Source organism: Triturus cristatus, chromosome 10, assembly GCF_964204655.1.
Source record: "Triturus cristatus chromosome 10, aTriCri1.1, whole genome shotgun sequence".
In the NCBI taxonomy this organism is placed as follows: Eukaryota; Metazoa; Chordata; class Amphibia; order Caudata; family Salamandridae; genus Triturus; species Triturus cristatus.
In genome coordinates, this window is record NC_140593.1 from 1135115661 (window position 1) to 1135143144 (window position 27484).

At 47.0% G+C, this 27484-nt stretch overlaps 1 protein-coding gene across 3 annotated transcripts in view; it reads left to right on the forward strand.

Moving 5' to 3' along the window:
• Nucleotides 1-27484, forward strand: part of MLST8 (MTOR associated protein MLST8) — a 177539-nt gene that overhangs the window by 148888 nt on the left and 1167 nt on the right. For all 3 annotated transcript variants that reach the window (XM_085629433.1, XM_085629434.1, XM_085629435.1), the window contains exon 8: nt 14248-14411. In XM_085629433.1, the coding sequence (XP_085485559.1) occupies nt 14248-14411 (164 nt within the window). The remainder of the gene's footprint in view (nt 1-14247; nt 14412-27484) is intronic.

The window sequence follows — 27484 nt, forward strand, 5'->3', positions numbered from 1 at the left end:
CCGCGATTGGGTCAGTGGCAAATCCCTCTCCCTACCCCAACCGGAACACGTAGTGGTGACGGATGCGTCCCTCCTGGGATGGGGGGGCCACATAGGAGAGGCGGAGGTCAGAGGCCTCTGGTCTCCGGCGGAGCCCCGGCTCCATATCAACCTCTTGAAGCTGCGGGCGATCCGTCTTGCACTGAAGGCATTTTTTCCCTCTGTTCGGGGGAGTGTAGTGCAGGTGTTCACGGACAACACCACTGCCATGTGGTATTGCAACAAACAGGGCGGGGTGGGGTCGGGCTCTCTGAACGCCAGAGCGGACGAACTTAGCCGCCGGTGCATGATGGATCACGAATGGCGTCTGCACTCGGACGTGGCGCAAGGACTCTTTCGGCAGTGGGGAGTGCCTTGGTTAGATCTATTCGCCACCGAAGAGAACGCGCAATGTCATCAGTTCTGCGTGTTGGAATTTCCAAGGTGGCACTCGCTCGGAGATGCTTTTCGTGGCGAGTGGAGTTGCGGTCTGTTGTACGCATTTCCACTTATACCACTTCTGCCCAGAGTGCTGACGAAGATAAGGCGCGACCGGGCCCAAGTCATCCTTGTGACTCCGGATTGGGCACGAAGATACTGGTATCCCGAGCTACTCAGTCTATCGATCGATCCCCCGATTCGACTGCCTCTTCAGGAGGACCTTCTGTCGCAGCAGCAGGGGATGGTCCTCAACCCGAACCTGTCCATGCGTGGAGATTGAGCGGTGGCAGTTGATGCAATTTGACTTGCCTCCTGAAGTCTATAATGTCATTCTGGCAGCCAGGCGTCCCTCCACAAAATCGGTATACGCCTGCAGGTGGAACAAATTTGTGGCATGGTGCACAGCAAAGGCTGTGGATCCCCTTTCCGCCCCTCTTTCTGAGGTTCTCCTCTTTCTTCATTCCCTGGCCCAGCAGGGCTCTGCTCTGGGCACCCTCAAAGGATACCTTTCAGCAATTTCTGCTTTCTTACGGCTTCCTGATCAGCCTTCTCTTTTTAAATCCCCTGTTGTTTCTCGATTCTTTAAGGGCATTACTCACATGTTTCCTCCTGTCCCTTTCGTAATGCCTCAGTGGGATTTGAACCTAGTCTTGACCTATCTGATGCGCGCTGCCTTTGAGCCACTTCATAATTGTCCCCTTCGTCTTCTGACTCTTAAGACTGCTTTCCTGGTTGTCATCACCTCTGCCAGAAGGGAGAGTGAGCTCCAGGCTCTATCTTCTAAGCCTCCTTTCCTTTCTGTCCATCCGGACAAGGTTGTTCTCAGGACTCGTCCCTCCTTTCTCCCTAAGGTGGTAACTGCCTTTCACATCGGCCAATCTGTTACACTGCCCACCTTCTTTCCGCCTCCGCATCACTCGAAAGAGGGAAGAGAGGCTCCACCGTCTGGACCCAAAATGGGCGCTGTTCTTCTATCTGGACCGCACGAAACAGTTCCGGGTGGACAACCAACTCTTTGTTGGATACGTGGGCCCTAAGAAGGGGCGGGCGGGCGGTGCACAAGCGATCCATCTCTCGGTGGGTCGTTTTGTGTATCAAGGCCTGTTGTTCCTTAGTTAAAAAGGAACCTCCAGTGGGGCTGAGGGCCCATTCCACTCGGGCCACAGCGGCGACCACTGCCCTGGGCCGGGGAGTCCCCTTGCAGGACATTTGTCAGGCAGCAACGTGGGCTTAGCTGCACACGTTTGCCAAACATTTTTGCCTGGACAGCCAAGTCCGGAGAGACTGCTTCTTTGGCCGTTCCGTTCTCCAGGACTTCCTGGTGTGATCTTGGTTCGCAGACCCACCACCGGGGTTGGTATTGCTGGGGTATCTATTCTAAGGTGAGGAATCTAACTAACGTGTTTCTTTCAGATGAACAAGTTACTTACCTTCGGTAATCATATATCTGTAAGAAACATTAGTTAGTTAAATTCCTCACCGCCCCACCTATCCTCCCCGTTCTGCGAACCGATATCTAGGGTTAAGGTCATCCCTTTCAGTGCCCTAGATTCTTGGCACCAGTGTCGGTCTCTTGCATGGCTCTGCATTCCTGGCGCGGAAAGCTATGTACAAGAACTGACGTCCGTGCGCGAGGGCGGCGTCTAAGTACTCCGACGTCATCCCGGCGATCACGACGCCGACGACGGACGCGGAGCTGCAGACGCCGCCTAGCGACGCGCAAGGGTATTGCTGACAAAAAATCTTTCCGGATCCAGCCTGACACCTGGGGATATTCTAAGGTGAGGAATCTAACTAATGTTTCTTACAGATATATCGTTACCGAAGGTAAGTAACTTGTTCGTTACACAGTTACTTTTATGTATGTAACATAGTAGGATTTTAACTTGTGTTTGAAAAAACATATAAATTCACTGAAGTTTTGACATTGCCATGTATTTGGGCACTCTTATTATGCCAGCGCATGCACATACTTTAAGAAACACCTCATGGGCAATGGCGGGGCTATGCTGGTAGGCACCCACACACAGGTGTGTGTGTGTGTGTGTTGGTGTGTGTTGGTGTGTGGGTGTGTGTGTTGGTGTGTGGGTGTGTGTGGGTGTGTGTTGGTGTGTGGGTGTGTGTTGGTGTGTGGTTGTGTGTTGGTGTGTGGGTGTGTGTTAGTTAGTTAGTGTGTGTTAGTTAGTTAGTGTGTGTTAGTTAGTGTGTGTTAGTTAGTGTGTGTTAGTTAGTGTGTGTTAGTTAGTGTGTGTTAGTTAGTGTGTGTTAGTTAGTGTGTGTTAGTTAGTGTGTGTGTTTGTTAGTGTGTGTTAGTTAGTGTGTTAGTGTGTGTGTGTTAGTGTGTGTGTGTTAGTTAGTTAGTGTGTGTGAGTTAGTTAGTGTGTGTGAGTTAGTTAGTGTGTGTGTTAGTTAGTTAGTGTGTGTGTGTTAGTGTGTGTGTTAGTGTGTGTGTTAGTGTGTGTGTTAGTGTGTGTGTTAGTGTGTGTGTGTTAGTTAGTGTGTGTGTGTGTTAGTTAGTGTGTGTGTTAGTGTGTGTGTGTGTTAGTTAGTGTGTGTGTGTGTTAGTTAGTGTGTGTTAGTTAGTGTGTGTTAGTTAGTGTGTTAGTTAGTTAGTGTGTTAGTTAGTGTGTGTTAGTGTGTGTGTGTTAGTTAGTGTGTGTGTGTTAGTTAGTTAGTGTGTGTTAGTTAGTTAGTGTGTGTTAGTTAGTTAGTGTGTGTTAGTTAGTGTTATATGAATGCGGGTAATGTAATATGATCCAATATTGTCATTGAGGGTTTCCGACATAAACCATAAAGGTGGGTGGTGTGTAAATGTCAACACAACCATGAGATATTAACCCCTTCAGCGCTCATGACGGAACCACTCCGTCATGAGCCACGGGTGCCGTGTGCTCATGACGGAGTGGTTCCGTCATGCTGCGGCCGTTGGCCGCCGCTCCTCCCACGCTGCGCTGATTCCCCGCCTGTGCGGGCGATTAGCGCAGTGGGCGGAGTCATGACGGAACCACTCCGTCATGAGCACGGCTCATGACGGAGTGGCTCCGTCATGAGCACAGCGCCACCGCGCTGCCCCCATACCCCCCCAGCGCTGCGGCGGAATTCCTGCCGCAGCCAAGGGGTTAATATAGCAACATATTACAAGTTGCCCATTATATGTTTTTAATTTACATGTTTATTTTGAGGTAGTTAACTTGAAAAATGTTTGTTTCGAACGGTTGTTTGTGATCTCGTAGAAAAACCATTTAATGGAGTACCATTACTGAGAAACCATTTCACCTAATCTGTTTAATGGAAATTTTCACAATGAATGGCATTTACCATTTGATAGAAACAACTTCAAAGAATGTCTGTTTTGTTAAAAAATCGCTTTTGCATGCTTATTTTTTAAGGTGTAAATTAAATGGTTGCAGATCTTACTTTCAGAAACAATTTTGTTGGAGGTATTTATTTCAGTGCTTTACTTCAGGGGGCATTATTTCAGATTTGTATCTTTCAATTTGTCAAACAATTAATGTGGATGCTTTTAATTAATTGACCCCTCACTACCATTGACCTCTAACAACTGATAAACACCATCAATCCCTGCTCCCTAAAAACCCCTCACCACAACTAAACTGCATCCGTCCCTGAACTGTAATATCCCTTTGTACCTCTAAACTCCACCCATTCCAGAAACCTAAAAAACCCTCACTACACGCCCGTCCTTGACCCCTAAAGTACATCCATCTCTGAACCCTAAAAGCCCTTTCAACCTAAATAGAGCACCCATTTGTGAACCATGAAACACCTCACTACCTAAAAAGTCCACCCATTCATGAACTAAGGCCAAACCCGCCTATCCCTGACCCCTTAAAACTGCTCACCACACCCAAACTCCACCCATCGCCGAACCTTAAAAAACCCCTCACTAACCATAAACACCACACATCCAGGACCCCTAAAAACCCCTCACCACCCCTACACTCTACTAATTCCTGAACCCTATCTACATCTAAACTCCATCCATTCCTAAATCCTTAAAACTCCTCCCCGCCCTAAACTCCACCAAATCCTGATCCCTGAAAACTCTTCGCCACACCTAACCGTTATCCATCACTAAACCTTAAAAACCTTCACCAGTCCTAAACTCCTCCTATCCGTAAACCCTAAACTCGCTCAACTCTCCTAAACTCCACCAATCCCTGAACCCAAAAACCTCTCTACTCCTTACCTTCACCCCAGTTTAATGTAATTTTGGATTTGTCCTTAAATTATATATTTTTTTATGTTTCCTTTAATTTTCGATATATTTGTTTCCTTAAAATTATGTTTCCATGATCTGGTTTCCTCCAGTATGGTTACTCAGTTTTTGCTTTTCCATTAATTCACATGCATCAGTTTCAAACAGTGAAATGTTTATTGAAAATAGAGACATACTAGAATGTTTGGTTGTTTGCAGTACCAAGATAGCAACAACACTTCATTTTTGGAATTAAGAACATAGCCATTTAGGAAAACAACACTGTTAACAAGTAATTGTGGCTATAAAAGGGAGAAACTGTTATCTGTGAAGCGCAACAATGATCATGGATTGAAATTAGTTATGCATAGCTCTCATTGAGAGTGTGTAATGTGACTACCGGATTCTAAATCTGGTTATTCACTGCCATGGCATAACAACAGTGAGAAACAAATGTTTTCCACTATTGCTACATCATAAAGGACATCCATGTGGCATGTCGGTGCAGCGCTGGCTCTCTGCTCTAATGGAGATAACGGAGTAGTACTTTGGGTGGGGATTGGGAGGAAACGTACAGAGGGTGGTAAGTGGCCGGAGACTAGGTATTGTTCAATACTTGCGCAGAAGAGGGATGTATTGAAGAGAGGATGGTGTGGGTGGCTTGCAGTACACCCAGTCATTTGTTTAGAAATTGGATGAGTAAGGGGTGGTAAATTCAGAAGGTGATATGCATGAAAATAAGTATGTATTTTTAATATTGGAGAGTAGTACTAAGGGTGGTGTAGACAGGATGTCAGGTATTCTTTTTTGGTGGGGGTGGCACGTGAGGACCAGAAAGTGGTAGAGGTGGGTGACACTGGTGGTACACCAAGTGTAACATGTGGAAGGGGGGTGAGACTGGTTAGGCCATGTTGTATGTGACTCCCCATTTTTGCCTCCCCCTGTTTAGTTACCTGTTTAATGCAGGAGCCATACATAACATTCAACTCTAGATGTTTAGCAATGAGTAATGATGACTTTTATTTTTCTTCGGGCTCTGAGTGACAGCAGACAACTCGAGCTGTTAAAAAATATATTCTTTATTCACTGTTAACCTAAATGTGGCAAATGACATATGGGTATGTGTACCTTTCATGGATAGATTGTTGATAAAACAATGAAGAGTGGCCATGAAGAGTGGTCAGGGCAGTGGGATTATGGAATTCTTTGACTGCTGCCTTACTGCAGAATTGTGGCTTTTTAGAACTTTCTATCTAATATGCAGATTTTGACACACAAAAAATGTTTCTACTCAAATTGATCAAAACAATATTACCAGAGGCTACGCCGCATAATTTGCATTTTATTGCTGTATAATTTAGATTATCATGCCACATAATTTGGGTGTTCTCTGCTGCATAGTTATCATTCTGAAAGCCATATTTCATAGGACCCCATGAAATATTTTCCACCTTTCATGTTAACTCTGCAATATGGGGATTTATACTAATGTACTTGGTGCAATAAAAATACTCAAAAACATGTATTTAATACATCTTAATCACATACCTGTTCTGAACAGGCAATCTACTCTGCCCGCAAAGCCAGACTGTCTGTGAGAACTCTTATTCTTATCTTCCAGTGTTCTTGGCGGAGGAGTAACGTGCTCCCTAGAATCAGACATGTGCTCTCTTTCGTTTTTTTTTTTTTTATTTGTTTTTATGGGTTTTACGCAACAATGAGTCCGGCATTGTACAGCAATGCATAAGGACATATAGACATGTGATATAACATGACCTATTTACCATCAGCACAGGGTAATACTCTTTAACAATGTTAAGCATCCAGAAGTGTCTTCAAATGGCAACATACAAGGATCCAATACTCTTGAATTAAAATTTTAAACAGCATGTCGATACAAGTCAATCTCAGTATCCTGGTGTGTACCAGGATGTTTGGCGAAGCGAATGGCAAATTATGAAAGCCTTCAGGATGTAATATAATGAAAAACATAGTAACAGAAAACAATCACCCCACCTCCCCGCATGCTCGGCCTTTAACATCCAACAATGGTATTTGCATATCATCCACTACCACATGTGTATGCATTTCGGCTTCAAAGTCTGTCTGAATGGAGCTGTATAGTCCTGTTAATTCACAACACACAGGTAGCATGAGGAGCCCAAGTATCCCATATTCGCAGGTCAGACCCTTCTGCAACGGCCTCAGCGTATCCAAGTAAGACAAAATATCTATCGCAGCGTATTCTTCCAGCATTGCATACCAACTTAGTGCAATCAGTGTTTTCCTTAGGCCCCTAAATTCCTCCCTTTGCAATTCAGTCCCTTCCGCTCTACCCCATTTCAACATTTCAGTATGCCATTCCAGTAAGGACGGGGCTCTAGTGGCTTTCCATCGTGTGGTTATGGCTCTCTTCGCCAAAAGGAGCGCTAGGTTTGCAAAACGTGAGGCAGGGTTGCCCTTCTTTTACGGGGTCCCAGACCCAGTATACAGTATTCCAAGGTGTCATTCCAGCGCACCGGGGCCACTGCCGTCAATATCTTGCACACCGTCGGCCAGTAATGTCCCAGTCTAGGGCAGGTCCATACCATGTGTACCAATCCCGCGTCGGGTGCGTGGCAGCGCGGGCATTCATCATTCGCCCCTTGAAACATAGCGCTCAGTCTATGTGGGGTTAAATATGCCCTGTGTAGTAACATCAACTGTATATATTTAAACTTGGGATTGCGGGAGACCTTCTTGGGGAACCCCAATATAGTGTCCCATTCTTTAACCGTAAATGTACGACCCACGTCCTTTTCCCATTTGTTGCGTAGCGCCTGTAATGAGATCGCCCTCTCGACTCGAATCCCATGAGTGAGCCATTTAGTCAGTCGAGCCCCGTTACCCATTAGGTACTGCATTTTAAGCAGTGTGTTCGCAGGTGGTTCAGTGTCTTCGGGCGACCACGTGACGCGTATGTATCTAGAAATGTGTGCGTGTAATAGGAACAACGTATCTGGGGGCACCATGAACACGTACAAACGTTTAATGCGACATCAATACACCCTCCCTAAAAAAAAATCTTGTGTAGTGATGCTGCTCTCTTTCTTTAAGCGGGCTGAAGACACTATTTATAATGTTTCGTAGAGTCTGCATGACAATGTGTCCTTCTGAGTTCTGCAACAGTGCGAGAATTCTTACTTATAATTATCCATATAGGTGAGACCATTAGACATGAGCTAAAGGACTACACAATATATGAATATGTGAACAAAAGTCACAGTAACATAATACATAAGGATGCAAACGTGTGAATGCAGTAAAAACAAACATTTGCAGTAATTAATTGTGTGTTTGGAGGGGGATTTGTAGGCTATAGCGAAAAGTTGCCACCTACATAACATGGTGGGCACTAATTGTAACAATGTGTAAACACACACAGCCACACTCCTAAGCGGATAAGCTTTTGGTGTTGATAGATTAGCAGTGCTGTTGGTTTGCAGGACCATTTATTCCTAAAGTAATCCTGTTTGCTTTATTCGGATTGCCACCTTGTTAAGGCAATGCTATGTATATGGTAATCACCATTTCTGCTGTACTTCTCTAGAGGTGACATGCTCTTCCTTTGCTAGTGCTTTGTTTTTGGCACACTGTTGTACAATATTCTATTGTATTGTAATTTGCATGACACACTCGAGCAATGCTGTGGATTTGGCACATTACTGCACAGCTCTCCAAAGATCATGATGTAAATATGGCATAGTGTGGTGCAAAATGCATATGCCAGGCTTGTATAGTCCTCTTTGCTCTAAATCACTCTATAGCTACCAAGGTGCTCTAGATCTGATACATCGTGACACTGCATCATGCCTTTACAGATGGGCTGTGGTGACGTGATGGGCAGAAAGCTGTGTCTAAATTTATTTAATTTGACAGGCAGTACAATACATCATCTTTATGTGGTGTTATCACCATGTGGGCATTCATTGATGCTGTGGAAAGAATTCTTGCAAGCTCCTGTTTTTCTTTCTGCCTACAGATGTTTTACGCTACATACAGGGCCAAAGACCCCCCAAACAAAAGTATAGCTATGCACAGCAACAGTGTGCTATTCTCTTTGGCTCTGTCTTTATAGCAGCTTGTTGTTGGCTTGCTGTTGTTTTTTGTTCTGAAATGGGTTTCCTTTTCGTCTGTATGCTGAAACCAAATTAGAACAAAAGGTCTTCTTTCTCGCTGGTTTCCCCAAGGACAGTGTGTTCTGATATGTGTGTTGGAAGACTCTGGTGTTGGCATTCCATCCGCTCTAGAGCAGAAAGTTACCTAGTGAGGGCATACCTTTGACTAGTGCCTCTGGGATTCGAATGCTGGCACTGCTTCCAGGACAGAGCACTCAGCTGTAGGACTGAGAGCCAGTAGGTCTCTGTTTCTGGCTCACAACCCTCATATTCCTGCTGTGAAGAAAGCCTACTGCACATCACTGGCTCCTCGGAGAGTTTAGCCAAGCAACAGCTTTGGAAACAAACTAAAAAGCTGTACATGGTTTGGAGAATGCGGGTTTGCGTAAAACGTAGAGGGCAGCACAGGTGGAATGCACCACAGGAAGTTTCACCTGTAGAGTATATTCTGTGTTGAACATCCTGCAGTGAAAAGTCCCTGCACTGCTTGGATCATCTCTTTCTTAGAACTCAAAACTTGGCAGAAGAAGGGATTGGGAAGTAGGACCCATTATTTTACTACACCTGCCACACTTATCGAAGATCTGCAGCCAAGTTCATCGCTTTACTTGAGCTGGCAGAAAATGGTCTGATATAACAACATCCTGACGCAGAAAGGGGAATTTCATCTAATCACAGCTCTCCTTTGGAGCTGTCAACCAGCATGACTGTGGAGAAAAAGGTAGTAGATGCATCTGGATAATAATTTTGCTAGAGCTAGCACCCTGGAGAATAGTTTGTTCTGCGGCTGTATAGCTAAGGTAATGTATTTTCCTGTGGCCGACAACCTGGTAGAATAGGGGTTTATTCTCTAATATATCTGGTGCCTCTGTAGACCAGGAGAGGCAGATGGAAATATCACTTTATTGGAACTTACATTATGTCCTGGCGTCTTTGTTTTTATAGTTGGATAATCTCTTTATTAGTGTTAATCCCTGGGAGAAGAACAGGTTTTACAACTGTGCTAATACTTTCACTGGCACTGTGGATCTAAGGCCTAGTTAACCCTTTTGCCAGAGTTTACACTCTACAAGTGAAAACGTCCTGGAGCAGAGGGAATATCTTCACTAGAAATGGTGACCTAACTGCACAGAATTTGCAGCTCGGCTAATAATTTTGCTAGAGCATAGACCATGACAGTTTATTCTGCAACTGGACTTCACTTCTTATCTAATGTCACCAAAGGGATTTGCATCTTAGAGACTTACATTAAATGTCAGACCTCCACAACCATTCCTCTAAAAAAAAAAATAGACTTTTAAAGGAAAAACAAATGTACTCTTTCGAAGTCACCATTTTCCTAGAGCATGTGCATGCCATATACAGGCTCCTCTGATACAGATGCATCTTCTATACACCCTCATCTCCTCTAGGTTTACTGTCTAGATTTTATCCATTGAACAAAATAAAAAAAATCCTGACTTACTTGAACCGTACCATTCCCTTTGATAATCTTTAGGCCTCAACTTTGGTCACCTTTAAAACATTGCAGCCAGCGGTCCTATTAATATTTGTCCTGCTTCGCAGTACTGGGTTTCCTGAAATCAGCAATAGCAACATTCTTGATTCCAGCTGCAATTAAGGTGGCTACTTTGAGGCTTCTCAAGAAGTTTAGACTGCCTGGGTCTGATCATGACTTCTTGAGATGTAAGCCGTACCCCAATTCCATTATAGTATCTACTGTTAAGAGAAACATCCCTGTCTTTTGAGGAGAAAGCAAAGTAGTTATTGCATGGGGGGGAGGGAGTATGCAGTTGGAACTACTTATAAAACAGCCAGTACTATCTCTCCTCTAAGCATCTAATGTAGATCTGTATTGGATCTGTTCAGAAGTTCACAGGCAATTACCCCAAAGGGTGATATCAGGATTTCCAGGCAGGTATTAACAAGGGTCAACTTGAATTCAACCAAGTTAATTTGTGCATTTGTTGACTCCTGGGGGATCATGTTTGCTGCCACAGCATTGCTTTAATTAAATCTTATTTTCTAAAATGGTTTATTTGTTCATGTCTGTTTGTATTTATTTAGACCAGTTTATTTATAACATGTGTAGCCAGTTATTTTGGAGTCTTGTGCTTGATCAAAAAAGTCAGTATTTTGTGCTGTTGGGGGAAATGAAGTTACTACTAATTATATCCCTATTCATGCTTTTAATTATACCTGGTGACCTCCTAATCAAGGGAAACCATTGGGGGTACACACTATGCATATGTAAGCTTTAGATCCCTTTCCATACAGGAAAACATCCTTTGTTTTTCAAGATTGAGCCAGTCCAGATACAGATAGTAGGTAGGCGAGGACTTTATGATAAATCATGCTACCAGAGTACTAGTTGGGTGAATGTCCTTTTAAAAACAAAGGATCTCCTGGGCCTCTTCTAGGGAGAATCAGAGACTGATAGGAGGTTGTCTCTTGTTTTTATATTAACATGATTGGGCGTTGAGACATTGCTTCTGAAAAACATGTACTCCAACCCCACCCCCTTGTTTGATTGTAGAATTTATAGTCCAGTTGGGTAGAGGAAAGCTCATGTATGACATTTCTTCGATTGCTTCGTGCATATAAGGTTTCAGTTGAAGGTGATCCGAAAAACTTCAGTCTCTCTGACTTTTTTTGAAACCGTATGTTTCCATAAGTCTTGAGTGTTGTATTTGGCACATTCCAAAGTGTACAGTCCTGGACACCCAAGCAGCTCCCTCTTTGTTTCAGTTGTTTAAATGTTCATTAGGTAATGAGATGTCATTTCTAAGCGTAGGGTCCGGTTAGGAGAAAAATGTGCTCGGGTTTGTAGTTAGGCAGATCTATATCCCTTTAAAGTTAGTCCTTGCATCCAGAGGGAGCCAGTGAAGCACTTTCAAAGCTTTATGTGCTCATGGGCTTGCATGTTCAGACCTAATTTGGCTGCCTATGTTTACTCTGTGCAGTCTATCACGGAGCTTCTTTGTGGACCAAACAATATTTCAGGAGTTCAGTGGAGCCATCAGCAAGGCTCTTGTTGGCTCCACCCAGTGAACAGCACAGAAGAATAGGAAGATTCCTTGGAGAGCGGCAAATCGATTACATTTACCACTGCATTGATTTGGGAATCAGATGCATACAAGAAAATTATGAATCTTCTGTTTTTGGGTTAAGCTCTATTTGGTGTACACAAGGATGAAGAAATACATTCAAATTAAATATGAAGCAGAGACTTTTACGGTTTAGGAGAGCTTAGTGGTAAAGTATGGTAAGGGTGATTTTTTGTTTTGGGGGTGCTTTGTGATTAAGTTTAGGAGTAAATAAAAAAAAAGCAGTAGGACAGGCATGCCTGGTAAAGGCATGCGTTGTAAAGTCATACAACTTTTTAAAATTCATCCACCCCATGTAGGTTAGATTCCATGGATGCTACTCACACCTCTGTTGCCTAAATCGTCAACTACATCGTGGACATAGCCTCCTCTTCTCCTGGAACTTTAGTCTCCACTCGTTCAGGATGGAATTCCACTGGTATCTACCTCTCCAGATTTGTCCTTATAGGGGACCTCTCATCTCGGTATGACTTCTCAGGGGTTCGGCATTCATCACTTCTTAATTTTCTTCTTCTCTTCTTGCATCGGTCTGGAAGAAGCCCTGTTTGACATCTATAGAGTGCTTTTCAATCTTTATGAACCTCCTCTAAACACTTGGAACCTTTCACTCAGCTGCCCAGACCGTATTTAGGCATGTATTACAACCACTCAGACCTGGAAAATCCACCATTGTTAACTCCGGCACACCCACCAATGGCTGCTTGGATTTGATGTCAAAGTTCTAACCAACTCCTCAACCACCAGCAGCCTTTGCCATGCAGCACTGTCTATCTTGCACTTCAAACTGCTTGTGTGCCACCTCCTTCACTATGCCTTAATTTGTGACGCTGTATTTATTCAGGTGGTGCTTGGCGTCCCTTTCTGCCCTGCCACATCTCACATTGTGTAACTGTCTGCAGAGAGTTCTGCCAAAGGCAAGAACAGGGCCGACTCGAGATCTCCAACCAGAGGCGGCTGCCTCTGTACGGGGCTGTTTGGACAGGGGCATGACAAATAAATAAATAAAAAAAAAAATAGACTTACCTTCTTCGCCAATGCACATCTCTCTTCCGTCCTCGCTCGCTGCCATGGAAGCACCCTGACTCCTGGACTCTCCCAGCCAATCACCACGCTGAAGGAGCAGCATCTCGATTGGACGGAGCACCCTGTTTGGCCACTCAGGCAGTACCTGGGAGGCTGTGCATGGTGTTCACTGGGCTGTGCAACACAGCCCAGTGGAGAACATGCCAAGTGCGCATGACTCTTTGACCTGCCCCAGAGGGCTGGCCAAGCCGTCATACGCACTTTGTGAGAGAGTGCAAACCACTCCTGCTCCCTCGAACGTCTGTGATCCTCACCCCTCCTGACCTGGCTGGAGTTCCACAAACAAAAATAAAATGATAATAACTTCTTGTTGGAAGACCATGAAAGGTACGGAGTTCCTGTGTGGCAAGTTGGCCACCTGGTGTGTACTCAAGGTAGTGAGGAGGTGGGGGATACCTCCTGTCGGAACTAGGACCCTCACACACCCAGCAAGCTAGGTGAGCATTGCAGCGCCGGCTCGACGAGGAGCAGACCCATATGATGAAGCATGACACCTAGCTTGCTTGGTGTGTGAGGGTCCTAGTTCCGACAGGAGGTATCCCCCACCTCCTCACTACCTTGAGTACACACCAGGTGGCCAACTTGCCACCGAGGAACTCCGTACCTTTCATTGTCTTCTAGCTTAACTCAGGGCAAGTACGTTGGACTTCTATTAAGCCCTAGCTGTCCCTCTCTTTGTTGATTCAATAACTTCTTGTTCTCATTTTATTTTTAATTTGCTCTTTTTATCGAGCAGTGGGGTGACGCTCCTCCGCTTTTAGCGGAGGAGCCGCCACTGTTTACAACATTTGCTCCTATTCAGTGCACCTCTTGGTTCTGTTCGTCGTATTTTTAGTAATCATAAACTTTAGAAATGTGACCTGCTGTCTGGCGCTCTGAGTCCATGACATGAGAAAAGATTATGATTATACAGAACATACTCACCACCCTGGAAAACTGTGGTCCTAGGTAAGTAACTGCCATATTCTTATTTTACAGATTATTATTGCTTTGGGATTGGCCCGTTTTTGGGGTCTCTGCCTTCTCCACGTCAGTTAAATAGGCGAGCAGAACCAAGTTTAAACCATGGTTAGCTATTGATGGCTAGGTATAAGCCATGAGCAACCATAGTTTGTCCATAAACATAAAAACATGGCCTTTTGAGAAATCTTTTTGCAGAAGTAGTTGTTAGCTCATCCAATAAGCTTTCTTGAATCTGGTTATTTGTTTGTTTAATTTTCAGACTCCTGGCAACGTGCTCTGCGGACCAGACTTGTAAAATCTGGAGGACGTCTAACTTCTCGCTTATGACCGAGCTGAGCATCAAGAGTAACAATCCAGGGGAGACGTCACGGGGCTGGATGTGGGACTGTGCTTTCTCAGGAGATTCCCAGTATATTGTCACTGGTAAGAGTGCCCTTTGTTCAGAGTGTGGTGATCGCTAGATGAAAATGCAGGAATATGGCAGGGGAGGCTTGTGTTTCTTCGGGAGTGATTTCACTGCTTTCTATTGGAATTTTGTTGCACAAAATGCAGAATTTTTCAAGATTGTAGGGTGATTTTTTTCTATGGGAAACAACTTAGTTTTCAGCAAACACCTTTGCTGAACTCCATCATAGTGAGATTCGTCAAAGTGCAGTTAAAGGCAGCCACAGAGGGGGCATATGTAATCAAAATGAATGTTGCAGGAATAACGCAACTATATTCCCTTATGGCCGTCTGGAAATTGCCCTTAGTTACCTAACCTTCTGTCAGCAACTTCTGATCCTCCATGATTATCTACAACCCAAGGCTCCTGAAAGGTAACCTAAAGTTTTTCTCCAAACCGCTCAGTGAGCCCAACACTGCCTCTCAGACTAGTAATAAAGGCGAACCTTGACCTGTTCTCAGGCCACGACGCTCCCCCCACCGCCCCAGCGCTCCCTGCTGGTGCTGTGTCCTCTGGCTGCTGCCCCTTGCTTCTGCTGGGAGTTCGAGGCCCTCCTCCACCCGCAGGCTCCTGCCTGCGCCTCATCCCTGGTGGCCCAGTGGTGGGCGGTAAGTATTCGCTCTGATCTGCTGCATGTCTCCCGTATCTGGATTACATCTGTTGCCTGTTTTCTCTGTGCACTGCCTTAATGTCTATCGTATCTCTTTTGCATCTGTTGCCTGTTTTTCTCTGTGCGCTGCTCTACTGATTGTTTTATGTATTTTCGCCATAATTATTGCCTGCTCTCTCTGTGCGCTGCCTTAGTGACTGTTTTCTTATCTTTATTACACTTATTGCCCACTTTCTCATCGCGCTGCTTTACTGTCTATTTTTCGTATTCCCATCGTAATTGTTGCCTGTTGCCGGTTCCCGCCCCTGCGGCCCCGCCCCTCTCCCATTTGCTCCCCGCCACCCAGCTGCTCCTCCCTCCCTCCACCCCTTCTTAATGCACGACGCTGCACGGCCGCGCGCAGCGGGCGCGCCGGAAGTGCGCCAGAGTCAAGCACGTCCGCGCCAGGACCGCGCCCCGCGCCAGAACCCCTCGACCTTGCGCACCCCATCGCACCATACACAGCCTCAGCTACGACGCCGACTCCCTCCACGCTCTCAACACCGGCCGAGACCAACGCTGCAACCAGGCCGCCCCGAAACACACCCACGGACCCTTCTCCTGCCGCAGCTGCAGCTTCACCTGCGACAGAACCAGCAAACCATCAACGACCAGACCCAACCACCTCCGCTGCATACTCCTCAACACCCGCTCTGCACGCAGACACGCCATCGAGCTCTGGGACCTGCTCGACGTCACTGCCCCGGACGTAAACTTCCTGACCGAGACGTGGTGGAACGACTCCTCTGCTCCAGACATCGCCATTGCCATCCCAGACGGCTACAAGATCTCCCGCAGGGACCGCGCCAACGGCATCGGAAGAGGTATTGCCATCGTCCACAAGTCCACCCTCAAGGTCACCACCCACGCAGACGACACCCTCCACGCCGCCGAACACCTGCACTTCCGGATCCACACTGACCCCAACACCACCCTCAGAGGAACGCTCGTCTACAGACCCCCTGGACCCCGGGCCCAGTTCAGCGACTCCATCGCCGACCTCGCCAGCACCCACGCACTCGCCTCCACGGACTACATCCTCCTCGGGGACCTGAACTTCCACCTCGAGAACAACGACGCCAACTCCACCACGCTGATCGGCAATCTCGCCAACATCGGCCTCAGACAACTCGTCACTGCACCCACCCACGCCGCCGGCCACACGCTGGACGCCGTCTTCTCCACAAGCACCCATGTCACCTTCAACCACACCACCGAACCCCATTGGACCGACCACCGCTGCATTCACTTCACCCTCAAAAAACCAACCACGCACCACCGCACCCAACAGCTGCCTCGCCGCGGCTGGGGCAAAGTCAACGAAGACCAGCTGCTCACCACCCTCTCCCAGAACCCTCCCACCGACCCCACCAACCCAGACGCCGCAGCCCGCAACCTCAGACAGTGGATTGACGACTGTGCCAGCACCATCGCCCCACTGAAGAAACCCCCCAACAGCAACGCCAGCAAGAGAGCCACCTGGTTCACCGACGAGCTCCTGGCCTCCAAACGCGCATGCCGGAAACTGGAGAAGAAATGGCTCCACGAACGCACACCGGACAACCACGCAGCCCACAAGGACGCCACCAGCAGACACCACCACCTCATCAGATCAGCCAAGAGGTCCTCCTTCAAAGACCGCCTGGATAACAACGCACACGACAGCAAAGAGCTCTTCCGCATCGTTAAGGAACTATCCAACCCCAGCGCCAAAACAACGACATCCCGCCCTCACAGGAACTGTGCGACTGACTGGCCATCTTCTTCCACCGCAAGATCGCTGACATCCACGACAGTTTCAACACCACGACCGACCCGACCACGCCAGACTCCACCCCTCCTCCGAGCACCAACGCCAACCGCCTTACCTCCTTGTCCAACGTCAGCGACGACGAGACACGCAAGGTCATGAACTCCATCCACTCAGGATCTCCGACAGACCCGTGCCCACACAACATATTCAACAAGGCAGACACAGCCATCGCCCCCCAACTACAGAAGGTCATCAACATCTCCTTCGAAACAGCAACATTCCCGGAAAGCTGGAAGCATGCCGAAATCCACGCCCTCCTCAAGAAGCCCAAGGCGGACCTCAAGAACTTGCGGCCCATCTCCCTACTCCCATTCCCGGCGAAGGTCATTGAGAAAATCGTCAACATACAACTGACTCACCACCTCGAAGACAACAACATACTGGACCCGTCCCAATCCGGATTCAGACGAAACCACAGCACCGAGACTGCCCTCATCACCGCCACAGACGACATCGGGCGCCAATTAGACAACGGCGAAACATCAGCCCTCATCCTCCTAGACCTCTCAGCCGCCTTCGACGCGGTCTGCCATCGCACTCTAAAAACACGCCTCCAAAAAGCCGGTATCTAGGAGAAGGCCCTCGACTGGACCTCATCCTTCCTCTCCGGCAGATCCCAGAGCGTCCGCCTCCCACCCTTCAGATCCAAAGCCACCGACATTATCTGCGGCGTCCCCCAGGGCTCCTCCTTCAGCCCTACACTGTTCAACATCTACATGGCCCCCCTCGCACAAGTGGCCCGCCACCACAACCTCAACATCATCTCCTACGCCGACGACACTCAGCTCATCCTCTCCCTCACCAAGGACCCGCGCGCCGCCAAAACCAACATCCACGACGGAATGAAGGCCATCGCTGACTGGATGAGGAGCAGCCGGCTGAAACTGAACTCGGACAAAACGTATGTCCTCATCCTCGGACCCAACCCCTGGGCCAGCGACGACTCCTGGTGGCCGACCACTCTCGGGACAGCACCGACACCCACCGACCACGCACGCAATCTGGGATTCATCCTCGACTCCTCCCTCTCCATGTCCAAACAGGTCAACGCCGTCTCCTCCTCCTGCTTCAACACCCTCCACACGCTTCGCAGGATCTACAAGTGGATCCCGACCAAAACAAGAAGAACGATGACACAGGCCCTCGTCAGCAGCAGGCTGGACTACGGCAACGCACTCTACGCCGGAATCCCAGCCAAACACCGACGACGACTACAGCGCATCCAAAATGCCTCCGCCCGACTGATCGTCAACGTCCCCCGCCGCAGCCACGTCACCCCCCACCTGACAAACCTACACTGGCTCCCAGTCGACAAGAGGATCACCTTCAAACTCCTCACCCACGCACACAAAGCACTCCACAACACCGGACCCGCCTACCTGAACAGCAGACTCTGCTTCCACACCCCCACCTGCCAGCTCCGCTCCGCCAGCCTCGCACTCGCCACCGTCCCCCGCATCCAACGAACAACCTCAGGCGGCAGATCCTTCTCCTACCTCGCCGCCAAGACCTGGATTACCCTACCTTCCCAGCTACGGCAGACCGAAGACTTACTCGCCTTCAGAAGACTCCTCAATACCTGGCTCTTCGAGAAGTAGCGCATCTCTCCCCCCCCCCCTCTCAGCACCTTGAGACCCTCACGGGTAAGTAGCGCGCTCTACAAATATCTTGATTGATTGATTAAAGTAGCAGACACATCAGGGCTTTTTGGACCCTAGTAAGCTTTAACACCAACAGATTTAAATATACAAATATTGTAGTAAAAATAAATGGCCATTTCTGTACAGTTTTAAGGAAACTGAAAGATGACGCATTAGTTTTGTCGGAAGCAAATAAAAATTCCTCAGAATGTAGCTGCTGTTCCAACCCCAGGCACCATAGTTGGTCCTGTAGTGGTCCCTGAAACCACAACTGGTTGCTTTTGCTATGGGTCCAGTTAAAATAAATGTGCATTCTTTCTAAATGGCCTTTCTACTTGACCTTCAATCCTTACCTTTGCCGAACAGCGAGCAATATGTTGAGAATCAATAGTATGGTGCAAGCCTAAAATTCTTGCCCTGCTCTAAAGAGTTTTTACTCTGTTCACGCCGCTGTACTGTGGCCCAGGCCCACATACTGGTGTCTTAACACATCTGTGCACCCTTCTTGCATCATACTTCATCCTGGCAGACTGAAAAAGATGTTTTTAAGTTATACACTTCAATACCTCCTCTTCTTTTACTTGGAATCAGAAGTGGAAGGGAGAAGGGTGGAGGATTACCTGTTTATATGCTGTCCGCTGACGTTTTTCTGTTTATCCAGCATTGCATCTTTAACAGACTCACTTTGTTTGAACAGTTCCAGTATAGCCTGTCATAGGGAATTATTCCATCCTCTAAATCTAAGTTACCAGTGCCAGAGAACTGTATGATTAATCAAGAACGGGTTTCCTTTCCTTCGTAGAGGTAGAGCGAGAGAGAGAAGATCTTGGCTTCCCTCTCTGCCTCTTCACTGGCACTTATTAGGTTTTACCTTAGATGTGAGATGCATTATATTCATGATGCTTAGGGTTTGACAGAGTGCACACTGCCAGACATGGAAAACGTAATGTTTCTGTACAAGAATACATCTGGGTTCTCCTAGAGTTTTGATGTGAAGGGTGTTTTGAAGTTGCTCAAGCTTTATCGGTGTTTCTTACCTAGGTATGTAAATAAATGCTTGGTCTAAACAATAATCGTACCTTGTAGGTAATGTTGATAGGCTGTGTATCATGCACCATCTCGGCTGTCGAGAATGGATTGGCAGTGGTACTATACTACACTGCTATACATTTGTGCGAGATCACACTAGGCATCTGACTAATTCAGCAGCAGGGGAGGGACGTTTTGATGGATAGTGTTGTAGAGAATGTTGAACCAGTTGGATTGAATATGTGAGAGCTTGAACCTCAGAATTACAAATTTCAGTAGGTGGCTATTTGGGTAATACCCAAAGAAACCAGAACTTGCTCTTTTGCCTTGAGATAGCGCATTCAGTGGAACATAACGTCTTTTGTTGTTTGGGTAATGAAGTGGTTTTCATAGCACTGAGATATGTATCGCTTGGTGTTTTTAATTCATGTTGATAGAGCCTCCCTCAATGGATGAAGAAGTTAGATCTGGGTTCATGCATAAGATCAAGAGATTCAGTCATGTTCTTCATTGATACAGCTTACATTTTTGGATCTACCACTGCTTCCAGGCAGCCATAGATTACTTTTCTGGAAAGACAGTCTTTACAGGAGAATGTGGATATGTTTGTCATCCTTAAATTCTGAGCTGTTTAACTCACATCTAGGACATTTTGTGAAGAAGATACTTGTGGATTAGTAATGTGCTTCTCTCTTCTGAAAGTTTTGCGAGGCACTTTCCACCCTGGTGCCATTTCTGACTTAACTAAAGGATTTGTTAGTCTATTATGTGTTTGGGGCCTTTCTGTGTCAACTTCAAACCAATTATAAAAGCTCTGACTAAAACGTTATCTACCATTTTGTTTATACTACAGAGGGAGAATTTGAATCTTACATTTGTGACTGGATGCATTGGGTCTCATTGATCAATGGGTTCTATATAAATATTTGGTAAACGTCAGTAAAATATTTTTGATTTCGTCTAGAGTTAGACTTCACGCCTATCTCATGGCCCTTAACATACATTAAATATTTAAACGGTTGATGTGATTACTTTTGTGAAGAACATTAGTGAGCTTTTAGTTCCATTCCCATCAGAATCTGGCTTTTTCTATAAGTGTCTATTGCAGAAATGTGATGGACACTATATGACGAGACCTTAGTCTTTTTGTAGTCATAATTTGCTGGCCATCTCATCTTGAATAGACTTCCTTTATGGACAAGTAATGGCCTGCGACTTGTTTTCCCAAGTCCTGACTGTTTTTAAGTTGGAATTGTGCAGATATTGTGGATAGGAGACAGTCGTGGCGAGCAGTAGGGGAAAACTACATGTTCGAGGCATATGAGCTGCAGATCACACACTGAGGATAAGATCGCCATGGTGTTGGGCTCGGATGATTGCAGGTTGTTGTTGTCTTCGGAAGAAGCCTTTGGTCACGAGGTTGGTGACTCCTCCCCTGGACAACAGTGCGCATGGGCATCCACTCCATCGTCAGATTGTTTTTTTCCGCCATTGGGTTCGAATGAACTTTTTTCCGCTCCAGCAGAAAACTTCAAGCAATCGATTTAACTCGTCAATCTTCATTCCATCGACGTCGACATCAACTCGGACCGGTTCCGGAAGCGGCTGATGGACAGGACACCCTTTAAAAAATGCCCCCAGTGTGGAGCGAAGTTCCCCCACAGTGACCACCACGAGGTTTGTAACCTCTGCCTGTCGCCGGAACACAACGAATCGACCTGTCCAGCTTGTGCCGCTTTCCGTTCGAAGAAGACCCTCCGGGACCGAAGAGCTCGACGCCATATTATGGCCAAACCAGCTCCAGAACCGGAGGACATCTTTGCTCAGGATGTTCCTGAAGATGACACCGAAGATCTCGAGATCGTGTCCGAGGCCGACAATTCCGATGACCTCATCACTCCAGGGCAGCGTGTGAGTACCACCCCCCCTGCCCCTGCCCCTTCCCCATCCAAAAAGACATTGGTCAAGACTCCGCCAGCTGGGCCCAGTCGCGACCGAAAAGCCTCTTCAGAAGCCCCGCCCTCGGGCCCGGCTCCGAAGACATCTAAGCCTGTATGTGGCTCGGGCTCGAGCAAACCTCATGTGATTGTGCCTTTAACACCCTCGGCACCGAAAAAACCACTATCGGCACCGAAACAGGCTTCAAGACCGAAATCTTCTTCGGCACCGAAACGTTCCTCGGCACCGAAGTCTCCACCGGCGCCGAAACGTTCTTCGACATCGATGCCTAAAAGTCCCTCGGCACCGAAGCCATCGGCACCGAAAACTCCATCGGCTCCGAAAAATCCATCGGAACCGAAACATCCTTCGGCACCGAAAACTTCATCGGCACCGAAAACTACGTCCACACCAAAAAAAGTTCATAAAGACCCGAAACGGCCATCGCCACCACCGCCTTCGGAGCCGGATGAACTTTTTCGCCCAGATCCTACTCAAAAGCGGATCTACATCACTCCTGACACTGGACATGTGACTGCCGTCCCATACAAAAAAACGGAAGCTGGACATCACACCTCCTCCAGCTCCCATACGGAAAAAGGACTGTGCTACTTCACCACTTCGTCCTTCCTCTCCTGTATTACCTCCAGACCCGTCCCCCCCTCCCCCTCCTCCTCCTCCTTCTCCTTTACCACCTCCTTATCATTCACCTCCTCCACAGGATGATAATGATGACTTAGGGGGAGGGGCGGACCCTGACTTATTTAATGATCCTGTTGATCCAAACGACCCCTTTACATTTCCAGACACAGCACCAGTAGATGACTGGTCTTATCCAATGCCTGACATGCCTGACCCCACTACCTACCCATCCAAGCCCTCCCCTCCTGATGACCATTTGGGGTTTGGCCAACTCATAAATAGGGCAGCAACATTCCATGGCGTCACAATGCACACGGACCCCCTTGAAGAGGACTTTCTCCTCGATACTTTTGAGCAGTCACAAAAAACTGTTCACATACTACCCATGATTAAAGGGGTTATAAAGCATGCCACTGAGGTCTTTAAAGACCCTGTTCGAGCTCGGGTTCTCAACCCACGCATCGAAAAAAAGTACCGACCAGCCCCGCAGGACCCTGCATACATTAAAACCCAGCTCCCTTTAGACTCCTTGGTCGTATCAAATGCCAGGAAGCGCGTTAACTCACAGACAACTGGAGAAACGCTTCCCCCGGACAAGGAGTCTAAGCTTTTAGAGGCCTCAGGCAAACGAGTCGCACCACTGGCGTATTGCCAATACCCAGGCCCTGTTAGCCCGGTACGATAGGGCGCATTATGACCAACTTGAGGACCTTATGCAACATCTGCCTGAACCCTTTAAGTCCCAGGCCACTGACCTCATCCAAGAAGGCAAATTAATATCTAATGCCTCCATTAAATGCGCCTTAGATGCGGCAGACACTGCTTCTAGGGCGGTCAATACGAGCGTCTTACTCAGACGACATGCCTGGCTCCGTATTTCCGGTTTTAAACCGGAGGTTCAAACCGCAATTCTGGCTCAACCTTTCAACCAAGAGCAGTTATTTGGCCCTGCAGTGGATACTGCATTAGAGAAAATGAAAAAGGATTATGAAACTGCCAAGTCTATGGGAGCACTACAGTCTCCTCAAACCCGGGGTTCCTTTCGTCGCTCCTTTTATAGAGGAGGCTCCAAAAACACGGGAACTGAGACCACGTCCACCTTTAAAAATTCAGGACAAACATCCCCTAACAGAGGATATTTCCGAGGAGGTTATCGGGGAAACAATAACAAAGGTCGAGGGCGGGGCAACAACAATAACACCCGCACCTCCCCAGCCACTAAACAGTGACTTGCCACCACTCCCCCCAGACCATTCCACTCCAGTCGGGGGGCGGCTCCAACAATTCCTACCTGTCTGGACTTCCATCACCACAGACAGGTGGGTCAGACAAATTATCCAGTCTGGCTACTGCCTCGAACTCATACAATCCCCCCCAAACATACCGCCCAAACAACGTCCAATGTCCTCACATCATCTCTCTCTCCTCAAACAAGAAGTTCAATCCCTGTTACAAAAACATGCAATAGAACCAGTCCCTCTTCAACATCAGGGAACAGGGGTATATTCCCTATACTTCCTCATTCCCAAAAAGGACAAAACACTAAGGCCCATACAGGATCTCAGACTACTAAACCAGTATATACATTCGGATCATTTTCATATGACCACCCTCCAACAAGTCCTCCCACTTTTACAACAGGGAGACTTCCTTGCCACATTGGACCTCAAGGATGCGTACTTTCACATCCCCATGCATCCCGCTCACAGAAAATATCTACGATTTGTAGTCGATGGGCAACACTATCAATTTACAGTTCTCCCATTCGGAGTAACAACAGCACCCAGAGTGTTCACCAAGTGCCTAGCAGTCGTGGCAGCGCACCTCAGAAGACAACAGAACCATGTCTTCCCCTATCTGGACGATTGGCTCATAAAAGCCAATACTCACCAAAAATGCGTTCTCCACATTCATCGCACAATTCAAACTCTCCACGATTTGGGATTCACTATCAACTACCCCAAATCCCATCTACAACCTTCCCACTTACATCAGTATCTAGGAGCAACCATAGATACATCCAAAGCCATTGCTTATCCCAGCACTGCCAGGATAGCCAGTATACAAAATCTCATCTCTCAATTTCAAACTCATCCATCTCTTCCAGCAAGAGTGTTCATGCAGCTCCTAGGCATGATGGCGTCATGCATCTCCATAGTCCCACAGGAATGTCTAGCACAACAGTGGAACCAAGCTCACGGACAACTTACCGATCTGGTGTTGGTGGACAGTCGCTCACTTCGCTCACTGAAATGGTGGAGCACCATAAACCTGTCCAAAGGGCGACCGTTCTTAGAGCCTCTTCCACAAGTTGTGCTAACTACCGACGCATCTCTCACAGGGTGGGGAGCCCACCTCCTCCACCATACCACTCAGGGCAGATGGACCACTCAACAAAAACTGCTCCACATCAACCACCTGGAACTCTTAGCAGTGTTCCTAGCACTAAAATCCTTTCAGGTACACCTAAAGAACAAAACTGTCCTCATACGCACAGACAACATGACGACAATGTATTATATACAGAAACAGGGAGGGACACATTCTCTCCAACTGTCCCAACTGGCACAGCAAATCTGGAGATGGGCAATTCCCCAAAACATCTACCTGTTAGCAGAACATCTCCCAGGAATCCACAATCAAGTGGCCGACCTTCTCAGTCGCCACACACAGCAGATCCACGAATGGGAACTACACCCCAAGGTTCTACTCCCCTTCTTCCAAAAATGGGGGCAACCAGACATAGACCTGTTCGCCACTCCCGAAAACACAAAATGCCCAACCTTCGCCGCCAGGTTTCCACACCCACAGTCGAAGGGCAATGCCCTATGGATGAACTGGTCAGGCAGATTTGCGTACGCTTTTCCGCCTCTCCCACTAGTTCCATTTGTGGTACGCAAACTGAAACAACAGTCACTAACACTAATACTGGTGGCTCCCACTTGGGCACGTCAACCGTGGTTCACCACACATCTGGAACTATCTTTAGTTCCACATCAAAGGCTACGCCTCTCCCCGGATCTATTAACCCAGAACCATGGAGAAATCAGACACCCAGATCCTCAAACACTGAACCTAGCGATCTGGCTCCTGAGGTCTTAGAGTTCGGATACCTCAATCTCCCTCCAGACTGTATGAATATCATAAAGGAAGCCAGACGACCTACTACTAGAGCGTGTTATGCCGCTAAATGGAAACGATTTGCCATTTACTGCGCTAATAATGACATACATCCATTGGATGCTTCCATCCAAAACATCATTTGCTATCTACTACACTTGCAAAGATGCAATCTAGCGTATTCCTCTATACGTTTACACCTAGCAGCCCTAGCCGCCTACTTGCAAAATAGGCAACACCTGTCCCTTTTTAAGGTACCAGCCATCAAAGCGTTTATGGAAGGTCTCAAAAGAATTCTTCCCCCAAGATTGCCACCTGCCCCAGTGTGGAATCTCAATGTGGTTCTAACAAGACTCATGGGTCCCCCATTTGAACCTATGCACAAATGTGAATTACAATTCCTAACATGGAAGGTAGCTTTCCTTATCGCAATCACTTCCCTACGCAGAGTAAGTGAACTACAAGCCCTTACACTAGAGGAACCTTTCTTACAACTACACCGTAACAAAGTGGTTCTTAGGACAAACCCTAAATTTCTTCCAAAAGTGATTTCCCCTTTCCACCTTAACCAATCAGTAGAGCTACCAGTCTTTTTCCCAAACCCAGACTCCGTAGCTGAAAGGGCCCTACATACCTTAGATGTCAAAAGAGCCTTGCTTTATTACATCGATAGGACAAAACCTTTTCGAAAGACGAAACAACTCTTTGTTGCTTTCGCACCACCACATAAAGGCAATCCGATCTCCAAATCAGGTATAGCCCGGTGGATAGTTAAATGCATCCAAATATGCTACCAAAAGGCTAAACGTACACTTACAGTTCCCCCTAGGGCGCACTCCACGCGTAAAATAGGGGCTTCTATGGCCTTCTTAGGTAACATTCCCTTAGAAGACATTTGCAAGGCAGCCACGTGGTCTACCACGCATACCTTCACTAAACACTACTGTGTTGACGTGCAGGCCAAACAACAGGCCTCAGTGGGCCAGGCTGTCCTAAAAACTTTATTTCAAACTGCTGCAACAGATACAGGCGACCACCGCTAAGGGGAAGCACTGCTGTATGATCTATCCTCAGTGTGTGATCTGCAGCTCATATGCCTCGAACGGAATATGCTACTTACCAGTATGCATCTGTTCTTGGCATGTAGAGCTGCAGAGTCACACACGCCCGCCCGCCTCCCCGGGACCTGTATCTGTTCCAGCATCTGTCTTACTTAGACATTACACATGGACATCCTTTCTTTCATTCCTATACACTCCATCTTTTCCCATCATGGCGAAAAAACAATCTGACGATGGAGTGGATGCCCATGCGCACTGTTGTCCAGGGGAGGAGTCACCAACCTCGTGACCAAAGGCTTCTTCCGAAGACAACAACAACCTGCAATCATCCGAGCCCAACACCAGATGGCGATCTTATCCTCAGTGTGTGACTCTGCAGCTCTACATGCCAAGAACAGATGCATACTGGTAAGTAGCATATTCCTTGTTGTTACCCTGATATTCTTTTCTCCCTTCAATTCCTCAGGCCATTAGTTTGGTATACTATCCTTTCTGGCTACTGGACAGGAAATGGAGTGGTGTACATATTCAAGCATGGTGGAACATCCATTTAGTGTACCAATTGAACGCCCAGCATTGGTCAGATATTCTTTTCTCCCTTCAATTCCTCAGGCCACTAGTTTGGTATACTATCCTTTCTGGCTACTGGACAGGAAATGGAGTGGTGTACATATTCAAGCATGGTGGAACATCCATTTAGTGTACCAATTGAACGCCCAGCATTGGTCAAACATCTCTCTAAAGAACAAATAACCGATCTCAAAATGAACTGCCGGAATACCCAAAAGTTGGAAATAGAATCAAGGCATATCAGTACTTGAGTTAAGTTTAAGGTAACTGTTCCAGTTCTTATGCATTCCCCTATGATTGGTGACCTATTTTCATTTGGGTCATGGGTTCAGCATTGTTATCAAGGAGTAAGGGTTATTGCATGAGCAATGCCCATTACTGCTGAATGGAAAAGAGGAAGGCCCTGGAAGACTAATGACAATGCCAAGGTTTTGTTAAGTTTTTTATCAAGAGTTGTAAGAAAGAAATGCTGGAAATTGAGAGAAATGTATCCATCCACTTTCAATAAATTAAAATATGAAAGATTATTGTGTATATTTTGAAGGGAACAGAGAAAAATAAAAAAAAGGTATTACATGCACATCAGAAT